The sequence below is a fragment of the Coregonus clupeaformis genome, chromosome 24, assembly GCF_020615455.1.
Source record: "Coregonus clupeaformis isolate EN_2021a chromosome 24, ASM2061545v1, whole genome shotgun sequence".
NCBI classification, from domain to species: domain Eukaryota; kingdom Metazoa; phylum Chordata; class Actinopteri; order Salmoniformes; family Salmonidae; genus Coregonus; species Coregonus clupeaformis.
Window position 1 is genome coordinate 8,681,171 of NC_059215.1, and position 19,793 is coordinate 8,700,963.

General features: G+C 43.8%; 1 protein-coding gene across 8 annotated transcripts in view; it reads left to right on the forward strand.

Annotated features, from left to right (window-relative positions):
- Positions 1-19,793, forward strand: part of LOC121538479 (ankyrin repeat and SAM domain-containing protein 1A-like) — a 117,716-nt gene that overhangs the window by 75,261 nt on the left and 22,662 nt on the right. For all 8 annotated transcript variants that reach the window (XM_045207023.1, XM_045207021.1, XM_045207025.1 and 5 more), the window contains 2 exons: positions 351-420; positions 7,788-7,903. In XM_045207023.1, the coding sequence (XP_045062958.1) occupies positions 351-420; positions 7,788-7,903 (186 nt within the window). The remainder of the gene's footprint in view (positions 1-350; positions 421-7,787; positions 7,904-19,793) is intronic.

Consider the following 19,793-nt stretch of genomic DNA (forward strand, 5'->3'; position numbering starts at 1 on the left):
CTCGCTGGCTGCTACTGTAATATCGAGTTACATTGTTCATATGTTTTGGCTGCAGGCTGCAAAGGCTCATAAGAAATAAATGTTGATATTAAATGAATTAGACTACCATGCAGTCCCTCTAAATATTCAGTTGTAACATGATACTCAGATGTGTAGTCATTTCTTAGCAATTCTTAATAACATTTCTATGTATTGGTTAGCCCAGTCTCTTCCCACAGCCCCCAGGTCTCAGACAAGTCTGGCCAGTGAGATTATACATTATTAATTTAGGGTTACTGTACTGCAGTGTGGGATTCAATGTATGTGGGTAACTCATGTCTTCCCCTTTGACACTCTGCTCCTCTCCTCAGATTGAGAAGATCATGACGCTGATTGGCGCAGGCATCGATTTCTCCAGAGACCAGCAGTACGCTACCCCAGGTAAGATGACAATCCCCTCACCCAAAGCATTTTACGTAACTTAACATACATTATTATCATATGCAATGCATCCACTTACTCCGGTTAGTGAACATGGTACAGGTTACATTTCCCCTGTCACTTTCATTTAAGAACATCCATACCTAATTTCAACTTTTATTTCCCTGGTCTATTATTGAAAACACAATTTTCAAGTAAGCCTATTCTAATACTTATCAAAATATAAAAACTCTCATTCTAGTTAAGACTACCATGATCCATCTTTCCAAAGTCCAGCTTTGTATTATCTTTCCTATAGTCAGTTCTGCATGTTGATGCGTATAAAGAGAATAAATAAATGTGATAGTTTCTTTCCCCTAGATTTTATCTTCCTTTACCATATTGTGTAATAAATTCCATCCCAGTTAGAGTGATGTGCTCTGTGAGTCCAACCGTGTGTCCCTGGCGCTATAAGGTAAAGCCCTTCATTACACACTTGGCTATTTTGGCAGAGATAATTCAACAAGTAAATTATTTTTCAGAATGTTCCATTTCACTGCTTTCTCTTTTCTTCAAAGCCATGTCCATTAGTTTTAATAAAGTATGTTATTCAGTTGGCATTGTTGTTCATGCCTTGGCATCCAATTTGTGCTTGTGTGTCTCTTTAGGCATTCTGTTAGTGGACTCACCACGACCACTTCATGTGTATGCTGTTTGGGCTTTGTAATGGTCCCTGGAGACCAGTCATTTGAGTCATGTGAATAGCTGCCGGGGAACTGAGCCGGCTCTTGAAAGATACAGTAAATGCATTAATCATGATACCCACACTGACAGCATAGAGGAAAGGTGATACCTAGTCAGTTTCACAACTGAATGCATTCAACCAAAATGTGTCTTCCGCATTTAACCCAACCAGAGCATATGAGCGGAATGGAGCGGTGAGAATCTCAGCTCCTCGCTCACGGAGCTGTTCACCCCTCCGCTCCCCCCGCTCAAAGCCACATCAGGCCAGTCCGCTCATTATCGCTCAGCGCTCAACGAAGTTTGCATCGCCCCCTCGCTCGCTCCAAAAAATGAAAAAAATCTGCATGTATTTCACTTTTAGCTTAAACCACAGCCTTACCTCCCAAAGAACTAAAGAGCAACGACAACATTTTCCAAATATAAATGTTTTATTTCAAATTACAAATTAGGCCTACCCTATGTAAGAAGGAATATACACAAAAAGTATTGTAAAATTAAACGAATCAATGGGCCTAATTATATAAATAAAAATATACAGGCTATACATCAAAGTTTTAAAAGTAAATTAACTATTAGGCCAAAATTCTGATAACTTAACTTTTGCGCAGCTTGCACGTGGATTACAATTTAAATTGGCTTATATCCATTGTCAAACTTTAAAAAATAAAAATGAATTGCTTCCTTATCTACAGTTCTTTTGAGTTCACCTTCAAGAACACAAGTTTGGCCAATTTCTGAGGCTTCAGACTCATGCGGTGGTTTCTTGACAGCAGGCCAGCAGCGGAGAAAACCCTCTCTGCGCTCGCAGACCCGCTTGGGATGCTGAACACAATGCGAGCTACTTTAGCCAGGCGGGGAAAAGACGTGGAGTTTTCTTTCCAAAATCGAATAACATCTGCGTCCGGGTTCTGTCTCGGGGATGAGAGGTAATTTTCGACTTCACCTTTGGCGTCTCCGGTTATGCGTAGCTGCTCACTGAAGTATGACCCGAACAGGCGAGCTCTTTTTGGTTCAGGCTCGGGATTCAGGTCAGCGGCGGGTGGGGTGTCTGTCTCGGGTGTCCCGCTGGGAGCGTTAATTTCCTCAGCTTCTTTTATGAGGAGGTCGCGGATCTCCCCGAGTTTGTTGCATACAGACTCATCTCGGATTATCCATTCTGTCTTGAAACGGGGATCTAACACTGATGCTAAAATGAGATGTTTATCAGTGTAGTATATTCCATAGCGAATTGACACATTGTTTGCCAATGTTTCTGCAAAAGCAGCGATGCCCATTGAAAGTGCAGCGTGAGTGTCATCGGTGAGCAGGGATTTGATTTATGTGACAGCAGGGAGGATCATCCCCAGGTTCCCCAGCTCCTTCTGCATTTTGTCTGTGAGGTCTGCCAGTGGTGTCAGCACACTGACAAGGTGCGTCAGCTGCCGTACTCGATTCAGGGTGATGTTAGCAACATTAGACTTGAGTTTGTTTTGCCATAACGGGTCTTTTTGGAACAACCGGATGAACGACTGAATCATCCGCAGCTGGCTGCGCCATCGAGTGGCGCAGGCATTTGTGGGGCGGACACCTAATTGGTCGGTTTCCTCTGTGTTCAGGGTGCTTTGCGTACACTTTTCACCAGGTGCCCGACTTTCACTAACAGCCTATTAATGTTGTCGTGCTCGTTAATGGCGTCTTTGATCGCCAGCTGAAGCATGTGAATGGGGCATCTCAGATGTAAATTTGACACAGTAAAGTACTGATTTATCATAGTTTCTACATTAGAGGTTATCACTTCCACATGGACTTGCGAGAGCGCAGGTGGTCCCTCATCCTCCTCTTCATGTTCTGCGCTGCTGCTGGCATCCGCGGTCACTTCACCCTCCGCCTCCTCTTCAGTGCCAGGGAGGAGGTTAAATGCCTTGATCATGTTGCTGGCACTGTCAGTGACGACCCGAATCACACGTCGTTGCACGTTCCAATATTTCAGTACACTTTCATACTTTTGGTAAATACGATATGCGGTATGGTGCCCCTGTATGTGCTCACAGCCCAACAAAACCGTGTGCCCCCGGAACGTCCCATCAATGAAACTGGCCACAATGCCAAGGAAGCTGTGCCCTCTTCTACTGGTCCAAATGTCCGCTGACAGAACGAGCCCATCACCATTTTGCAGTAGGTCTTGCAGTTTGGCTTATCTCTTCCGGGGCATGTGGCATGAGTGTGTCCCGTACGGTGTTGTAGCATGGGGGGGTGTAGCCCGGTTGAGCTGTGCTGGCGAAGTGTTGCATCCCTTCGCGTTCTCCTTTACACAGCGGTTCATAGTCCATGTAAATCATTTTTAAAAATGCTATATCCAGCTCTCTTTTTCTCTCCCTTGTTATGGTTAGGCCTTTGTGTGCAGTGAAGAAACTTTTGAATTCCTCAACCCTTTTCTCTTGTTGCTGCTGCTGCTCCTCTTGCTCTATAAAATAAAAATTCATGGACGACACAAATTAAATTAAACGAACCATATATTAGGCCTACTTTGAATGACAAAACGATTTTGTTTGAATATTAGGCTATATTTACTTTACACTTTTGTTACATGTTACCCTATTCAACTTGCTAACCTTTTGCTTTCTTCCCAGCGTGTTCACGTAGCACACTTTCGTGTTTTCGAGAGATGTCTTTTTAGATTCCAAAAATAATCTTTACTGACTGAAACGATGTCACCACATTCTTTTTCTTGAACAACATTATCATTGTTAGTTAGTTTTATATTAATTATTGAGCCGAGTTTTGACTGAAAATAGTCTACTGTTGATGACTGTGCAAGACACAGATGGATTCTGGGTCAGGCTTGAGCATCCTTCAGACTCGTGGTGTGAGCGGAGCGAAATTGGAGCGGGACATAGGGCGACGCTCCGTCCTTTTAAAAATGCCGCTCTGCGCTCTGTCCAAAATCCGTACGCTCGCACTCCCCGCTCGCTCCTGCTCCACTCCGCTCACAATCAGAGAGCATGTGGGAAGTGATGAATGGGTTGATGTTAGTGAAGACTGAATCAGACACACAAATGTACCATCCGGGTGGACAGCTGGCTCTTTGAACAGCACATAAGAGGGACCCGTTATAATAGTGGGTGACCAGAGATTACATTTGTACCAGTGAAGGACATGGCCATATTTTGAATGTAGATTAATAGTTGAGTTTAATCAGCCATTGTTAGAAATGATCTTCAACAATTCCCAGTGTGTTCTATGTAACCTAAGTAGAAGGTTTACTGTAAGGACATGGATCCATTTGGCTCACACTGTGGCTGTCCTTGGTTTAAGGCTGTCTCAGACACTGTTTTCTGACCCAGATTTCTGACTTGTGCCAAAGTGACTTCACTGGGGGTCCGACACTGTACCCCCCACTCGCTGCTTTTGCCCTCGTTTGCTTTGTGGCTGTAGGACATTATTGCTAAACTTGGAAGGGACCAAGTGTATTTCCGTAAATTGGATTTACTATAGACCCATTTTAACAGATCTCTGAGCAGTCACATGATTCTGTGCAGTGAATATACCACCTATGTATGTTAGCCCGCAGTACAGTCTGCTACACTCCTATAAAGCTGGGCTGTGCTTTAGCTCTGATGGATGGTCACTCGGGGACCAGGGGACTGTGGTAGTGAACCAGAAGCATGGCCTCCATCCCTGTCAGCCTCCTCCTCTCCTCCTCTCCACAACATCCTGCTGCTTTACAGTCACAGAAGGAGGATGAACCAGCCTTGAATGTTAAACCGACGGCTATATTCCAATGAAGAAAGAGAAAAAGGAAAACAGTTGGCCACCACGTTATTGCATTCTGGCAGTTTCTCGCTTGTTTGTTGTGGTCTACATTTGGAGTGAGCTGTTAAAATATTAACAGGCATGTATTTCAGGGGATGAGCTCATTTTCCCTTGCAGACTTGCAATAAGGCAAGAATAAGGCAGTAAAGCTGTTGTTTCCTTGGCCTTCTTCTGCTGCGCTCCATGGGCTGTTTGGGTTGTTAACCTTCCTCTGTGAGTCTAAATCAACTAAAGCATATTCTCCACCAGCCAGACCCCTTAGCACCATCTCAATGAGTTGACTGTCGTGGGATCATGGGACCTGCTGCTAGGAAAGGCTTCTTTGAGAAAGGCTCTTTCTGTTGCACACCATGCGAAAATACACTGTTCTCTCTTCTGATTGAGTTCTGTGTATTCCTGCTTCTCCACAGTGGTGGTGGTAGATAGCGGCAGAGCTGTGAAGTTCCCTCTTGCTGGTCCCTATAGAACCTGTCCCAAGCCTCCTGTCCTGTTCTTCTCTGCTGGCTGATGAGCCCCTTAGCGAGGGCAGATGGAGAGATATAGAGAGAAGGAAAGACAAAAGAAACGGATGGCGATCAAAAGATCAGAGTCACAGAGAACAAGTGAAAGTAGTGAGGGACAGGGGTCTCTGTAGTTGAAAGCAATGGCAGCAGCTCACACTCACAGACAATGAACAGCAGCCCTGCAGTGTCTCAGAGAAAGGGAGAGGGAGAGAGGGAGAGAGAGAGAGGAGGGAAGGGGGGAGAGAGAGAGAGAGAGAGGGAAGGGGGGAGAGAGAGAGGGAAGGGGGGAGAGAGCGAGGGAAGGGCGGAGGGAGAGAGAGGGAAGGGGGGGAGAGAGGGAAGGGGGGGAGAGAGGGAAGGGGGGGAGGAGAGAGGGAAGGGGAGGGAGAGAGGGAAGGGGAGGGGAGGGAGGAATGGAGGAAGAGCAAGCGAGTGAGAAGAGGGGAGTCAGAGGAAGTGAGAGAGAGAGCGAGGGAGAGAGAGGAATCGCAAGCAGTAGTACTGTGAACAGTCTAGACAATGGAAGGACACCACCCCGAGCATCTCCAGGATTGTGTGTGGACCGTCCGTTTGCCTGAACACCTTGAATGGAGTATCTGAGTTAAAGGGAGCTGCCTGCCGTTTACTCGAAGAGTGAGTGAAAGACAGACTGTGTGCCTGAAGAGCTGCGGTCTCAAAGCTTTCATGCCGGCTGCATAGGAGTTTAACCTGGAGACTTGCCGCGGGTCTTAAAAGCCGGATGAAGTAGCGGACTCTGGATACTTGCTAGATTTGTTCCTACTCTGAAGTGTACTGGCTGTGGACGGACTGGAGTGTGTGTGCTGAGAGGACTAAAGTGTGTGTGTGTATGTGCTGTGTGGAATGACAGGATCAGAACTCTGGGTACTCTGACAGGACAGGGTCAGGGGTTGTAGTAGAGTTGATATAGGTTAACAAACCATATTGGTTGTAATATAGATTGTTTTGTATTAGTCAGTTGTAGGATTTGATATCTCTGTATTGATGAGTTATATCTACTGTATCTATTATGTCATTTAGGCACAGAAAAACATTGATTCTCAAGATTGGCCTGGGAGCAGAGTGCCCTATTTAAATAGTTAAATGATTTGCAGTTATTTTGAAGGATACTAGACCAACTGTTTGAGTGGTGATGGCAGATGGCTGCACAGGGGGACAGATTATGTTTTAATATTCAGCTTTGACTTAAATGAGTGATGTTGATCCCAAGTCATGCAAGTTGGTGACCATGTATAGCCTAAATCATTAGGATTAACTCAAAGGTGCATGCTTTGAGTTAGCTTTGATCAGAATTAGTTAGTTCATGTATTAGATTAAATTGTTTACAGGTCCAGAGTGAAAGCACCATCTCAGCAGTTACCCATCCCACTCTAGTGTTTTCTGTTTCAGAAGCCACATGTAGACATTGAGTTAATTCTAAGCATAGCTAGTAACCTTGATTGATTCATCATAGCCAACTAAAGCTAATTACTGTCACTCTGTTTTCAATTATCACCTCTGTCTGTCGGTCCTCTCTGCCACGCTGGGTTTCCTGATTCACGCGTGATCCAGGTGGGAGATTCCTGCCTGGTATGTGTGTGTGTGTGAGAGCGTGTGTGTGAGTGTGATCTACTGACCGTGTGGAGGAGTGGGGAGAAACTGGGATGGGCCATGGATGAACTGTATTAATCATTCGGCTCCTGCTGCTCCGTGTGAGTTCTAAAGAACTATTCACTGGGCCGAAACGAATCACCTCCCCGGGAGAGAAACCCCCCAACTGCTGTGATACGCTTCTCTCTAGTTTGAGATCCTCTCGCTCATTAACAACTGGAGCAAATTAGCGGGAAGAGGAATCTGCATGCTTGCAACTTTAGACAGAATAGCCTGTTTCAAGGGAACTCATCTTGTGTAAATGTATTTGAGTATATGCACCATTTTGTCTATGGTTGTCGTCTAAGCAGGACAATGTTACATGTGTGGCTGTTCTCGACTCTGTTGAATGTATATCTGTTTTTGAGTGGTTTTGAGCTGGTAACCAGAGCAGAGTGGACACAGCACTCTAGCTGTTAACTAGGAGAGACAACCACAAGACCCTCGACCCCCTAAACCCCTGAGACCCAGTGGTCTTTAACTCGATCCCAGGTGAAAGTGGTTTGGCCCCCGCTGTTGTGCGGGAGCTGCCGCCTGCCCACTGTGGTGCCACCGTCACGCTGTCTTCCCTGCCCTCGTGGTGCTGGTGCGCTCGGCTCTGCTGGCCCAGGATGATGTGGCAGTGCCATGTGTCGTCGTCGGAGTGCCGCTGCTACCGGCTCAAAGGTTTCTCCCTGCTCAAGCACTTCCCTCTATCTACAGGTGGGGCGGCTGGGCGGCTGCTGGACCAGCCAGTGGGAGACTGGCTGGAGCACGTGGGGCTGCCGCAGTACGAGAGCAAGCTGCTGCTCAATGGCTTTGATGACCTGCACTACATGGTGAGTCAATCTCACACACACACTCCTCCTTCCTCGCTCTCTCTTGCTCTCTCCTTATCCTCTTATATTTTACCTACCTCTCACTCCTTTGGGGCTAATCTGGTGCTGTCTCACCCCCTCCTTCCTATCTCACTGTCTCTTTCTCTCATCTTCTGGAACAATGTCTATTTTTTAGTTTTTTGTTCTGCCTGCCTACCTCCTTTCAAAGTCAGTCAGACCTCCTCAGAGTCAGTCTCCTCCTCCTCCTTCAGTTGGTATTAATCAAGTATCGATGCAGCCGTCCATTAACCTTAACAGATCCCATTAGCATTCCCTGTAAATTCCAATTTACTTAAACCCCCCTGAGATCCCTGCCTCCCCCTTTCATTCAATCACACGTTCCTGATTCTCCTCTGTGCAATAAGACCCAGGTCCTCAAGGGTTCCTGTCCTTCCTTGTGTGATGTCTTTGTCAGAGATCTCATTCACGTCAGGAACATTTTGAAGAATTGCAGTTTCTTCATTCACACAGGTTAAAGCCTACATTGCATGATTGATGGCATCATTGCGTTGCATGATGAAGCTTTTTCTTGAAAATAATTGAAAAGGGTGTTTATGAATGTAATGTCACCAAACATTCCATGCTATTTTCCTCATTGGATAATTGAATACAGTTCATCAAATTACCTGCTCAGATTACATGTGCTGTACAGTGTTGAGGCATGCGTCATCTCATTAGAAAGGTCAACTTTTAGCCCTTCTGACAGGACTGTAACAGTTGGTTGGTTTGATGCCTGGAAGTTGATTAGACTTATTGGGTCTCCGCCACTCAGTGGCTGTCTGATTAGATGATGTTCACATGGTTGGTGACATTGGCATCGAATCACCATAATGTGATGTTCCTGTTTACTAAATAACTCTGTAAACGCAATTAATGAAAGCATTTAAAGATGAAAATACCAGTGAACCCCCTAGGCTCCCTCTCTCACTCTCTCTCACTCTTTCTAACACACACACACACACACACACTGACAGTCAATCACAACTGCTGTGAATAAATTACTGTTAAATATTTCCAAGGACACTGCCATGATTAAAAAAGAGCTGCAGCCAAGAACACACAACAGCACTGCAGATAGAGCAGTCAGGGTTAGGGTTGCAAAGGGAGGGTATATGACTGGAAACTTTCTAAGTTTACCAATAAACTACCAGAATGTTTGTATCTTTCAAGGATTTTATGTAATCTATCACAAGACATCTAATGGCCCTTTTGGGTACTTCAGATGATCACAGGTATCTGTAATTATCTCTAGCCCACTGTGTGGCCTTATCACAAGTAAAATATTTGAAATAATTAAAGAACATGATTTTTAAATAAATCATATAATGACAAAGCTGTAAAACATTATCCTAAATATAAACCATCAACTCAGTGAATACCATTGGTGTTTAATATGAGGGTTTCAGCATGAAATATCCATTATATTTTTTATATACACTTTTTTATTTATTTCACAATATCAGTATGTATTTGTTGTCAATGTTTTGGCGTCAAATTGGTGGCAGTTGTGAAATAAGTCAATAGTTGGGCGAGTTGCAGAGGTAATTGAAAATAATGCCAATGATTTTTTCATTAATTAGGCTATGTTCTCTTGAACCATATGGTCTATCTACTAGAAACTCTTGGACAATATGGACACATATAAACAATGAATACTAATATATGAATACATTTTTTAAAAAGTTATTCAAGTATACATTACCAAAGTTATGATAGATTGACATAGAATTTCTGTTAATTACCAAAATTACTGAAAATTCCTGTAGCTTTGGTAAATTACCGGTAGCTTTGCAACCCGAGTCAGGGTTGAGCGAGGGGGACACAAGGAAAGGCTTAACACATGAGAGGTATCTAGGCTCTGTACCATACAGAACAGAAAGCTGCACAGTACGCACAAAACCTATTCAGCCTATTCACAAGTTTAAGTCCAACACAACCTGTGTTATCACGCAGCTGTCAGCAGTTATGTGTTTGATGCCATTATTGCTGTTGGGAGCCCCGTGGTGCACCACTCTCACCTTACAGCTGCTCAGACAACACTTCCACAGTCTCACATTCTTTCCCTCACAATCAGTTGGCTGCCTGAGTACCAGCTGCTGCCTCACCGTAATAGAACTGTATGTCAATAACCGGTTGGCTGGTGTTGCCAGTCCGACAAGGGTTATCCAGCCCCTGATGTGCTGCGTTGTTGTTTTCCAGCCATGTTGGTTTTTAGCAGCTTCAGTAATGAGGATTGATGGAGAAGAGGATGGAGGATGGAGGTCCCAGCTGGCCAGGCAGAAGAGTGGGCCGTTGGGTCGGGAGCTGTAATTTAGAGAGCCATGTTGTGTCAGAGTGAAGATGTCCCTCCTCACCTAGGCTTAACTCTCTATCCTACGCACACACACACACACACCTCCCCTGAAACATTCACCTCTCAAAAGAGTTGGGGTGTGTGTGTTCTTCTGTCTGTCTGTCTGTCTGTCTGTGTGTGTGTGTGTGTGTGTGTGTGTGTGTGTGGTGTGTGGTGTGTGGTGAATGTGTCCTTCCACACAAATTATGCATCATTTGAACACTCCGAGCGTTGGTAAAGGGATGCTGTAGAAGCACTTTCTGTTTCCAATGTCTTTCCTCTCTTCTCCAGACAGTGAAGGTGAATGGGAAATGTTGATTGTCTGCTATGGTTACAGTCATTTACATTAGGGGGCGGTCATAAATTATAGCCTTCAGAGTGAGTCTCTGAGAACAGACTGCATTCCCTTGTTCTCTCTCCTTTTATTCCCTGATTGTTTTTATCCTCCCTCAGTGGTTTAGATGTAGCTTATACAACAGACACTAACTAGACTTTGTGTGTTAATTAATGCCGATCTGATGTATTATCCAGCTCTGCGGTGTACTTTGGATAAAAGTCACCCTTGGCTTCACCACAACCTTGGAGGCAGCAGCCTGACCAGGAGCAGCTTGGCCTGGGTTTCTGATCCTGGCCTGCCCCTGGCCTTGTCTATACTGGCACTTTGGTTTGATGGCTGAATGGACCAGCTGTGTCAGAGTGGATACGCTACATGAAAATGCACCTTTAATGAACTGCTACATCATGGGAGCATACTCGGCATAGGCCAGCGAATTGCAGTGTGATTTCAAAGGGCAGAGTCGTTTAAATTGTCTCTCACCTCCTGATTGGTTTAATTATTTGGGTTTCTGCACAATCCAGATCTGCCCTTTGAAATTCTAACGCACAGACAGACAAGTTTGTTTAAAGTTTGTTTAGAGTGTCTAGATTCTGGAGCTTGCGGGAAGGACATGGGGTTGGGAAGGAGTGACCGGTTTTGGGATAAGATTAGATAGAGAGAGAGGCTGACTATCTCTCTCTTGCTCCCTCTCGCTCTCTCTCTCCCCCTCTCTCTGACATCAATACCTGTGTTAAATTCTCTGAAGTGAAGCTCTAATCTCAGTCTCCCTTCATTCTCTCCCTCTTTCCCTCCTCTCCAAAGGATGACACTGCCAATTTCCTACCTTTTTACTGGGCTCAGAGACCACCTGCTTTGCTCCATTCTGTAGGAGGGATTTGGATAAAAGCAGTAACTTCTTTGTAGCATTTCTTCCTGTCTGATATTTCAATAAATGGTGACCTTTAAGAGTTCTCAATTTGTGCCTGGAAATAACTTATCTCATGTTCCCTATTGTTACTTTCCAAGCCCCCCCCTCCCCCCAAACCACCCGCAGGAATCTGTACAGTCTTTCAAATGTGTGTGGACTGGTTTGTAATCAATCAAGCATTTCCAGCTTGAGACAAATAGAAACAAGTGGAATATTTTGGCCCAGGGATGTGACAGCATTGGGCCTACAACAAGTGCCATTTCATGCATGCTAAGCACCATTGACTCTACATCCCTCCCTATGCACTATAAATATCTGATGTGCACAAATCGTCAGGGAGGCATGGAGAGGGTGTGTGTTTGCATGTGTGTCCAAGCTCTTCTTAGTGTTTCTGTGTCTGTGAAACCATGTGTGTAGATCTGCTCTTGCCAACTGTACCGGGCCTATAGTTTTTGTCTTAATTTGGAAGGAAGATGATGGTCCTCGCCAAAAGTAATTAAAACTGTACTTACCAGACAGATGAACCCCTTTATATTAATCTCTTGGGCCATTACCAGTAGGTTTTGAAAGCTGCATAAGCCCCTCATATACCCCTCTCATTAATAAACCTTCCCAGCACTGAGTCCCTCTGCCACAAGTCTGTCAGTGGGGTGCACAAACAGACACCACACATACAAATTTGTTTTATTTTTTTATTTTGAAGATGCCTTATAGAGTGAAGTGTGATTAGGAACACCATTCCAGCTGTCTGGAACTCTCAGCTTTTAGGTTCAACTGCTCAAAGTGTGTACTGTCAGAAAATAATTTTAATCAGTTTCCCCCCTCATCTTCAAATCAAATTGACTGCACAAAAGTGCATGTGAAATTGAATAATGATAGGTTGTTCTCAGATGGCTATCTGAAGATTTTACCCCTGGTTATGGGGGAGTCAGTGTTATAGTGTCCTAATGTATGTTGTACCGAGCAGCCTTGAAGTTTCCTAAGTAAACTCAATTTATTCCAGCAGTCTGAGTACTGTGATCTCTCCTTGACCCTCGAGCTGCTCCCAGCACAATATCAATTCGATAACAGTGATTGTATTGTGTTGTCGGATACGAGCGAATGAGAAGCCCTTTAAAAAAATTAATGAGATGCGTTTCTATATTAGATCATTACTCCGTATTCCTTTAGAAGCTCAAACAGGAAGTACCCGTGACTTGCTCCGTTGAGAAATGATCATCAGAATCAGAGATTATGCTTTGCTAGCGCTGATAGGAATATGTTCAGAGACTCCGCCGATAACATCGACAAGCTAACCACCTCTGTCACCTTCGCATGAACTGCCGACATTATTACACATATTAATTGATAATGATGGAAATTAAGATATGCAAGATATTTGAATAGATATATATTTTTTTTTGGTGTTAAGAGATAGATGGGAGGGGTTAAATGGATCTGAAGGATGGGACTAATAACAACTAACAACAAGATAACTAATGTAAAGCATACTGTGTCCATAATAAGTATGTAGGTAATAGGTTGAGAGCTTTTGTGAAAGAGCACAGTTAGAAAGATATGGCATATAGAAGCAAACCGGATGGACATCTTGAAAATGATCGGAGAGGTTGAGGGTAGAGGAAGTTCAGAAGTAAAAACAAACAAAATAGAATTATTGTTAAATTGACTGTGTCCATAAAATGTATATAGTACAGTTGAAGTCGGAAGTTTACATACAACTTAGCCAAATACATTTAAACTCAGTTTTTCACAATTCCTGACATTTAATCCTAGTAAGAAATGCCCTGTTTTAGGTCAGTTAGGATCTTTATTTTAAGAATGTGAAATGTCAGAATAATAGTAGAATGATTTATTTCGGCTGTTATTTATTTCATCACATTCCCAGTGGGTCAGAAGTTTACATACACTCAATTAGTATTTGGTAGGATTGCCTTTAAATTGTTTAACTTGGGTCAAACATTTCGGGTAGCCTTCCACAAGCTTCCCACAATAAGTTGGGTGAATTTTGGCCCATTCCTCCTGACAGAGCTGGTGTAACTGTCAGGTTTTTAGGCCTCCTTGCTCGCACATGCTTTTTCAGTTCTGCCCACACATTTTCTATAGGATTGAGGTCAGGGCTTTGTGATGGCCACTCCAATAGCTTGACTTTGTTGTCCATAAGCCATTTTGCCACAACTTTGGAAGTATGCTTGGGGTCATTGTCCATTTGGAAGACCCATTTGCGACCAAGCTTTAACTTCCTGACTGATGTCTTGAGATGTTGCTTCAATATATCCACATACTTTTCCTTCCTCATGATGCCATCTATTTTGTGTACTTGCGTACTATTGTTTGTACAGATGAACGTGGTACCTTCAGGCATTTGGAAATTGCTCCCAAGGATGAACCAGATTTTTTTTCTGAGGTCTTGGCTGATTTCTTTTGATTTTCCTATGTTGTCAAGCAAAGAGGCACTGAGTTTGAAGGTAGGCCTTGAAATACATCCACAGGTACTTCTCCAATTGACTCAAATGATGTCAATTAGCCTATCAGAAGCTTCTAAAGCCATTACATCATTTTTTTGAATTTTCCAAGCTGTTTAAAGGCACAGTCAACATAGTGTATGTAAACTTCTGACCCACTGGAATTGTGATACTGTGAATTATAAGTGAAATAATCTATCTGTAAACAATTGTTGGAAAAATTACTTGTTTCATGCACAAAGTAGATGTTCCAACCGACTTGCCAAAACTATAGTTTGTTAACAAGAAATTTGTGGAGTGGTTGAAAAACAAGTTTTAATGACTCCAACCTAAGTGTACGTTAACTTCCGACTTCGACTGTATAAGCTGGACGTAGAGGCCTAAGCGTTGTTGTTCACTAGTTTACTCCAATTAGGGAAGGGGTGGTGGGGTTGGAAAGTAATAAAGGGAAATATATTTTTAAAAAGGATATGTGTATATATGCTACCGTTCAAAAGTTTGGGGTCACTTAGACATTTCCTTGATTTCCATGAAAATAACATAAAATTGATCAGAAATACAGTGTAGACATTGTTAATGTTGCAAATGGCTATTGTAGCTGGAAACAGCTGATTTTTAATGGAATATCTACATAGGCGTACAGAGGCCCATTATCAGCAACCATCAGTCCTGAGTTCCAATGGCACGTTGTGTTTGCTAATCCAAGTTTATCATTTTAAAAGGCTAATTGATCATTAGAAAACCCTTTTGCAATTATGTTAGCACAGCTGCAAACTGTTGTGCTGATTTAAAGAAGCAATAAAACTGGCCTTCTTGAGACTAGTTGAGTATCTGGAGCATGGTTCGATTACAGGCTCAAAATGGCCAGAAACAAATAACTTTCTTCTGAAACTCGTCAGTCTATTCTTGTTCTGAGAAATGAAGGCTATTCCATGCGAGAAATTGCCAAGAAACTGAAGATCTCGTACAACGCTGTGTACTACTCCCTTCACAGAACAGCGCAAACTGGCTCAAACCAGAATAGAAAGAGGAGTGGGAGGCCCCGGTGCACAACTGAGCAAGAGGACAAATACATTAGTGTCTAGTTTGAGAAACAGACGCCTCACAGGTCCTCAACTGGCAGCTTCATTAAATAGTACCCGCAAAACACCAGTCTCAACGTCAACAGTGAAGAGGCGACTCCGGGATGCTGACCTTCTAGGCAGAGTTGCAAAAAAAAAGCCATATCTCAGACTGGCCAATAAAAATAAAAGATTAAGATGGGCAAAAGAACACAGACACTGGACAGAGGAAGATTGGAAAAAAGTGTTATGGACAGAATAATCGAAGTTTGAGGTGTTCGGATCACAAAGAAGAACATTTGTGAGACACAGACCAAATGAAAAGATGCTGCCAAATGAAAAGATGCTGCCATCTGTCAAACATGGTGGAGGCAATGTGATGATCTAGGGGTGCTTTGGTGGTGGTAAAGTGGGAGATTTTTACAGGGTAAAAGGGATCTTTGAAGAGGGAAGGCTATCACTCCATTTTGCAATGCCATGCCATACCCTGTGGACGGCGCTTGATTGGAACCAATTTCCTCCTACAACAGGACAATGACCCAAAGCACAGCTCCAAACTATGCAAGGACTATTTAGGGAAGAAGCAGTCAGCTGGTATTCTGTCTATAATGGAGTGGCCAGCAAAATCACCGGATCTCAACCTTATTGTGCTGTTGTGGGAGCAGCTTGACCGTATGGTACGTAAGAAGTGCCCATCAAGCCAATCCAACTTCTGGGAGGTGCTTCAGGAAGCATGGGGTGAAATCTCTTCAGATTACCTCAACAAATTGACAACTAGAATGCCAAAGGTCTGCAAGGCTGTAATTGCTGCAAATGGAGGATTATTTGACGAAAGCAAAGTTGGAAGGACACAATTATTATTTCAATAGAAAATCATTATTTCTAACCTTGTCATAACTACATTTCGTATTAATTTTGCTATATTTCCTATGCAAACTCATTTCATGTATGTTCTCATGGAAAACAAGGACATTTCTAAGTGACCCCAAACTTTTAAACGGTAGTGTATATGTATTTATATGTATTTATATGTATGTATGTATATATGTGTGTGTGTATATACAGTGGGGAGCACAAGTATTTGATACACTGCCGATTTTGCAGGTTTTCCTACTTACAAAGCATGTAGAGGTCTGTAATTTTTATCATAGGTACACTTCAACTGTGAGAGACGGAATCTCCAAAAAATCCAGAAAATCACATTGTATGATTTTTAAGTAATTAATTTGCATTTTATTGCATGACATAAGTATTTGATCACCTACCAACCAGTAAGAATTCTGGCTCTCACAGACCTGTTAGTTTTTCTTTAAGAAGCCCTCCTGTTCTCCACTCATTACCTGTATTAACTGCACCTGTTTGAACTCGTTACCTGTATAAAAGACACCTGTCCACACACTCAATCAAACAGACTCCAACCTCTCCACAATGGCCAAGACCAGAGAGCTTTGTAAGGACATCAGGGATAAAATTGTAGACCTGCACAAGGCTGGTATGGGCTACAGGACAATAGGCAAGCAGCTTGGTGAGAAGGCAACAACTGTTGGCGCAATTATTAGAAAATGGAAGAAGTTCAAGATGACGGTCAATCACCCTCGGTCTGGGGCTCCATGCAAGATCTCACCTTGTGGGGCATCAATGATCATGAGGAAGGTGAGGGATCAGCCCAGAACTACACGGCAGGACCTGGTCAATGACCTGAAGAGAGCTGGGACCACAGTCTCAAAGAAAACCATTAGTAACACACTACGCCGTCATGGATTAAAATCCTGCAGCGCACGCAAGGTCCCCCTGCTCAAGCCAGCGCATGTCCAGGCCCGTCTGAAGTTTGCCAATGACCATCTGGAAGAGGAAGAGGAAGAATGGGAGAAGGTTATGTGGTCTGATGAGACAAAAATAGAGCTTTTTGGTCTAAACTCCACTCGCCGTGTTTGGAGGAAGAAGAAGGATGAGTACAACCCCAAGAACACCATCCCAACTGTGAAGCATGGAGGTGGAAACATCATTCTTTGGGGATGCTTTTCTGCAAAGGGGACAGGATGACTGCACCGTATTGAGGGGAGGATGGATGGGGCCATGTATCGCGAGATCTTGGCCAACAACCTCCTTCCCTCAGTAAGAGCATTGAAGATGGGGTCGTGGCTGGGTCTTCCAGCATGACAACGACCCGAAACACACAGCCAGGGCAACTAAGGAGTGGCTCCGTAAGAAGCATCTCAAGGTCCTAGAGTGGCCTAGCCAGTCTCCAGACCTGAACCCAATAGAAAATCTTTGGAGGGAGCTGAAAGTCCGTATTGCCCAGCGACAGCCCCGAAACCTGAAGGATCTGGAGAAGGTCTGTATGGAGGAGTGGGCCAAAATCCCTGCTGCAGTGTGTGCAAACCTGGTCAAGACCTACAGGAAACGTATGATTTCTGTAATTGCAAAAAAAGGTTTCTGTACCAAATATTAAGTTCTGCTTTTCTGATGTATCAAATACTTATGTCATGCAATAATCAATTTTATCAATTTCAATCAATCAATTTTATTTTATATAGCCCTTCTTACATCAGCTAATATCTCGAAGTGCTGTACAGAAACCCAGCCTAAAACCCCAAACAGCTAGTAATGCAGGTGTAGAAGCACGGTGGCTAGGAAAAACTCCCTAGAAAGGCGAAAGCCTAGGAAGAAACCTAGAGAGGAACCAGGCTATGAGGGGTGGCCAGTCCTCTTCTGGCTGTGCCGGGTGGAGATTATAACAGAACCATGCCAAGATGTTCAAAAATGTTCATAAGTGACAAGCATGGTCAAATAATAATCAGGAATAAATCTCAGTTGGCTTTTCATAGCCGATCATTAAGAGTTGAAAACAGCAGGTCTGGGACAGGTAGGGGTTCCATAACCGCAGGCAGAACAGTTGAAACTGGAATAGCAGCAAGGCCAGGCGGACTGGGGACAGCAAGGTGTCATCATGCCCGGTAGTCCTGACGTATGGTCCTAGGGCTCAGGTTCTCAGAGAGAAAGAGAGAACGAGAGAATTAGAGAGAGCATACTTAAATTCACACAGGACACTGGATAAGACAGGAGAAGTACTCCAGGTATAACCAACTAACCCCAGCCCCCGACACATAAACTACTGCAGCATAAATACTGGAGGCTGAGACAGGAGCGGTCCGGAGACACTGTGGCCCCATCCGAAGAAACCCCCGGACAGGGCCAAACAGGAAGGATATAACCCCACCCACTCCGCCAAAGCACAGCCCCCGCACCACCAGAGGGATATCCCCAACCACCAACTTACAATCCTGAGACAAGGCCGAGTATAGCCCACAGAGGTCTCCACCACAGCACAAACCAAGGGGGGCGCCAACCCAGACAGGAAGATCACGTCAGTAACTCAACCCACTCAAGTGACGCACCCCTCCCAGGGACGGCATGAAAGAGCACCAGCAAGCCAGTGACTCAGCCCCTGCAACAGGGTTAGAGGCAGAGAACCCCAGTGGAGAGGGGAACCGGCCCGGCAGAGACAGCAAGGGCTGTTCGTTGCTCCAGCCTTTCCGTTCACCTTCACACTCCTGGGCCAGACTACACTCAATCATATGACCTACTGAAGAGATAAGTCTTCAGTAAAGACTTAAAGGTTGAGACCGAGTCTGCGTCTCTCACATGGGTAGGCAGACTGTTCCATAAAAATGGAGATCTATAGGAGAAAGCCCTGCCTCCCGCTGTTTGCTTAGAAATTCTAGGGACAATTAGGAGGCCTGCGTCTTGTGACCGTAGCGTACGTATTGGTATGTACGGCAGGACCAACTCGGAAAGATAGGTAGGAGCAAGCCCATGTAATGCTTTATAGGTTAACAGTAAAACCTTGAAATCAGCCCTTGCCTTAACAGGAAGCCAGTGTAGGGAAGCTAGCACTGGAGTAATATGATCAAATTTCTTGGTTCTAGTCAGGATTCTAGCAGCCGTATTTAGCACTAACTGAAGTTTATTTAGTGCTTTATCCGGGTAGCCGGAAAATAGAGCATTGCAGTAGTCTAACCTAGAAGTAACAAATGCATGGATTAATTTTTCTGCATCATTTTTGGACAGAAAATTTCTGATTTTTGCAATGTTACGTAGATGGAAAAAAGCTGTCCTTTAAAATGCAAATGAATTACTTAAAAATCATACAATGTGATTTTCTGGATTTTTGTTTTAGATTCCGTCTCTCACAGTTGAAGTGTACCTATGATAAATATTACATACCTCTACATGCTTTGTAAGTAGGAAAACCTGCAAAATCGGCAGTGTATCAAATACTTGTTCTCCCCACTGTATATTTGCGAGAGAAAAAAACATATGGAGGATTGGAAGTGATGCAGACATTTACATTGATGGAAGTTCCAATCTATCTGCAGTATTAAAGCTGATCTACCCCCAAAAAAAGATAAAACAAAATTATTATTATTTAATTTTTTTACTCCGTTACCGGAATCATAAGGAAATGCATCGGCGACGTTGTCCCCACAGTGAAGGTTTGCTGCTTCCCCAATCAAAAGCCCTGGATTAAAACAGGTTGGCACTAAAATAAAGGACAGGGTTAACACACACAGGGACATCGCAGCCAACCCGGAGGCTACGGCTGAGGACAGGAATAAGTACAAGAAGTCCCGCTACGACCTCCGCACAGTCATCAAACGAGCAAAAGGACAATATTGCAATCTTATTTCACAGGCTCCACCGCACGTCGCATGTGGCAGGGGCTACAGTCCATTACGGATTACAGAGGAA